This window comes from Glossina fuscipes, unplaced genomic scaffold (assembly GCF_014805625.2).
Source record: "Glossina fuscipes isolate IAEA_lab_2018 unplaced genomic scaffold, Yale_Gfus_2 1, whole genome shotgun sequence".
NCBI classification, from domain to species: domain Eukaryota; kingdom Metazoa; phylum Arthropoda; class Insecta; order Diptera; family Glossinidae; genus Glossina; species Glossina fuscipes.
The window spans coordinates 44,214,421-44,218,285 of NW_023998415.1; the positions used below are offsets into that span (position 1 = coordinate 44,214,421).

The 3,865-nt window shown below is 30.9% G+C and overlaps 1 protein-coding gene across 1 annotated transcript in view; it reads right to left on the reverse strand.

Moving 5' to 3' along the window:
- The window catches only part of LOC119631909 (transcription factor AP-2-epsilon), a 79,753-nt gene extending 79,215 nt beyond the window's left edge, over positions 1 to 538 (reverse strand). The window contains 1 exon segment of the mRNA XM_038024483.1: positions 341 to 538. Coding sequence (XP_037880411.1) covers positions 341 to 397 — 57 coding nt within the window. The 5' untranslated portion in view covers positions 398 to 538.
- Positions 539 to 3,865: the final 3,327 nt, after the last annotated feature.

Genomic DNA, 3,865 nt, shown 5'->3' on the forward strand with positions numbered 1-3,865 from the left:
AAAAAAAAAAAAAAAAAAAAAAAAAAAATGTTTATATTCCTAAAATTAATTAAATAAACTTTTTTGCCATATATAATACCAACTGTTGTTGTGTCAAATATGTGAGTAACCATGTGTACATATACAGCCGGTATAGAGTATATTGAGTTGTTATATTAACCTTAATCTTAAGACTGTTGCATTAACCTGTAACACCGTCGGCATACTAATGCACATATATATATATATATATATAAGGAGAGAGATATGTATATGCATGCAATACGCTTGCTCGTTACATCTAGAATCTTAAAAAAAAAAATTCCATCGATGAGATTTGAATCAATTTACCGACACTTACCATCATAAATTTTTGATCTTCAAATTGATGATCATTGCCACGGTGTAGGATATGCATTTTTGCTTATTAGAGCTTTTTCTTTTTGTTCCTTAAAAATGCAATTTTATAAAATTTCAATATTTCTTCGTTTATTACTTTTCCTAACTCTAACTAACTGCTCTCCTGTTTCGTTTCTTTTATTTTGTTTTGTTTTATTATTTTTTACATAAAATCACTAAACTGAATATTATATTATTAACTGATGATCAGATTATTGTTATTGTTATTGTTATCGTAATTATGAAAATAATTTTTTAATAATTAAAAATTTTTCAAATAATTTCGAAACTTATTTATGAACATGTTTAGCTATAGACATTGCACAATAACGCATACGCATGTTAATATGTGAAGACATCGAGAACGGGAGTGTTGGTTAGAAACAGAAATGCAGGTACGAATTGGCAAAAAATGTGTGCGCGCGTAAGTGTCGAATGTGTTGAATATCTTATGCATGTGTATGTGTATGTATTCTGACTGAAATTGGCACAAATTGTTAACAATAAGGCAACTGTGACTTAATTTACATAAATTTGTTGTTGTTTGTTTGTTTGTTTCTTTTTGTTTTTGCTTTTTTTTTTTGTTAAATTTTTTAAAAAAAAACTTTTTTTTTTTTTTCTTCTATTAGTTAACTTTCAAGTTTAAGAAATTACGGCAAAAATATTCAAATGAGTCTAATAATGAGCATCGTTACTGGCTTCAGGTCATTATATCTGATGAACTTTTCATTTGTTCATTTATTTATTTTTTTTCATTTATTCAAATTCAATTTCAAAAGGTTGTCCACACGAAACTTTCATCTGTAACGGTAATTATTCGATTTGTGTTAGAAAACGCATCGGGTAAATGAATTATTATTGAAAATGCAATTGCAGTTCAATTTCATTTCATGTGACAAATACGACCAACATACGACCAATAATAAGGTAATATATGCCTGTCTGCCTCATTAGTGTTGATTATTTGTTGTGGTTGTTTGTTGATTTTGTTTTTCGTTTCGTTATGTTTTTCTTTTTTTTTTTTTTTACTTTTCTTTTCTTTTCTTTTCTTTTTTCCTTATGTTATGCGTTTTTGAATTCTTTGTAATCGAAAAAAAACTGTGCCTAGATTTTTGTGGGTTTTTAGTAGCGATTTGATTTTCATAGACGTGCAATTGATGAAACGACCCGAAACCGAAATGCCCTTGCGCAGCCACAGACGGTAGTTTTCGACTGAAACTTAGTTTTCTGGTTGGACACTAAAACCTTCGGGGTATGTAAGTAAGGCAGCAAATGCTGCTCCGCATTTGTTTTTTTTTGCCTTCTTTTTTTTTTTTTTTGTGTTGTTCCTTCGCACACATACAGAGCTTACTTTATTAAAATAAAGAAAATAAAAAAGAAGAAGAAGAAAACAAAAAAAACAAAAAAAAAAAACAAATTGTATCAACCGGCAGACCAACAACTTGCCAAACGACCGACCGAACAACCTTTTTTAGTTGAAAATGAAAACAAAAAAAAAATATATATATGTGAAAAAAAAGAAAAAACAAACAAACAAACAAACAAATAAAATCAAAATAAAAGAGAGAGAGAAGAAAACAATAGATACGGATTTGGTGGTTAATTCTGAAAGATACACAAAATCAGGATGAGATACAAGATGTATCGCACACTCGCTTTTATGCATTTGTATATATACATATGTGCCGTATTCGCTGTCTTTGTTTTTGTTTTTCTAATTCATTAATTATTTCATAAAATTTAAGCACTTAAATATGAAATTTAAGAGAGAATAGCACGAAAAAGAGAAAATCAATTTTTGCAACGTTTTATGCAGAGCACAAAAGCGACTCTCCTCGCTCTTACTTAGGACAAGCTGCTAAGCAAAGTTTGTTTACAACATTGCCGTCAAATTCATCATATATATCTTGCTGGCTTTGCATTTGCCCGATACATATCTAATTCTCTCTTTCTTTTTCTTTTTCTCTTTCTCTCTCCCACTCCCTTTCATTACACAACAATTCGCTCTCTTGACAAAATTACATATACATAAGCGTTTGATAAAACGCAGATATGTTCTCCAAGATGCTTAAGCTGCGTTTTGTTTTTTTTTTTATTGCATAATTTCAATGATTTGAAGAGAGCGTTTATCGAATTGTTTTTCTGAAAAAAAAAATTCTCTTTTCACATTAGCTGAGTTTGCGTGGTAGTAAACTAGTTTTCATATATATATATTTTTGTAGCATCGTTCAGGTTTTGAGGCTTTTGAATTCAACTCTCGCAGCCATTTATGAATGTGGAAGCCACACCTTTTCTACTGGGTACTAGACAATGGGTTGGCCCAAATGAAAAGTAATGCAGCATACGACATATTTGAAACAGTGCTACCGATCAATTTACTTTATGCTACAACATGCTGCCAACACTAGCGTACAAGGCATGCCCTTAAGGGTGGAGGCGCTCGCTACTGGCTAGAACTCGGGCAATCGTTCACAAATTTCACGTATATGTTATACGTATATGTGTGTAAATGGGTGCATATTTCTTTATATACGTGTTATGTGTATGTGCGTATGCATGTAAATATGAAATTCGCCTGTATGTATAGGACCGTGCGTTTATGGTTTTTTTTGCCCATATATATCCCTTAATGAACGCGTATATGTATACATACATGTATATGCCTGATTGTGTGTGTGTGTGTGTGTGTGTGTGTGTGTGAATATGTAAGTGGCTCTTGGTGCGTTACAATTTCTTTACGTAAATAATATTCATATTTATCCGTATATGAATATGTCCATATATGTATGGGTATTAAAATTTTGTATGTGTGCGCTCGTAAATATACATCCATAGCCCACTATATATATTGTCTGCTACCTCTGTTATATAAATCGTCTCCGTAGCGTTGTTATTTTGTTTGTTTCTCATTTTCTTTATTTTATTTTATTTTTGAAACATCCATGCAATACACGTTTACATATACACATACAGTTCATAGCAAAATAATAGCAATTTTTGCAATAAAATTATTATTTCCAGAATATTCGGATCTTTCGTTAACACAAGTTTTCAAAAGATTTTTATATATCTTATTTTCGGACATACATTAAATTTAATTTTAAATATATTTCATTTTTCTGAATCAATCAAAGTACCCGACAATGCTGCAAATCAAATTGATGACCGAAGTCTTACGCAATGACGGTAACAATAAAGTAGAGAAAATAGTTTACAAACTCCATAAGAAGCATAACATAATTTCCATAATTTTCGTCTAAGGTCAAAACTTTGCTTTCGAGTAAATACTATCGCTGAACCATCATCGCTAGGCATCAGAATTTTGATCCATGTTGCCGTACTTGTCCTATAAGTTTAGTCAGTGACTTTGAATGGCAATCAAAATGATTTATAATTGTCCAACGCATATAACGACAGATAAGGCAGATGAGAATAGGTAAATATGTGAGAAACTAACATGTCAAAGAAGATCAGGCGGGCAATAGAG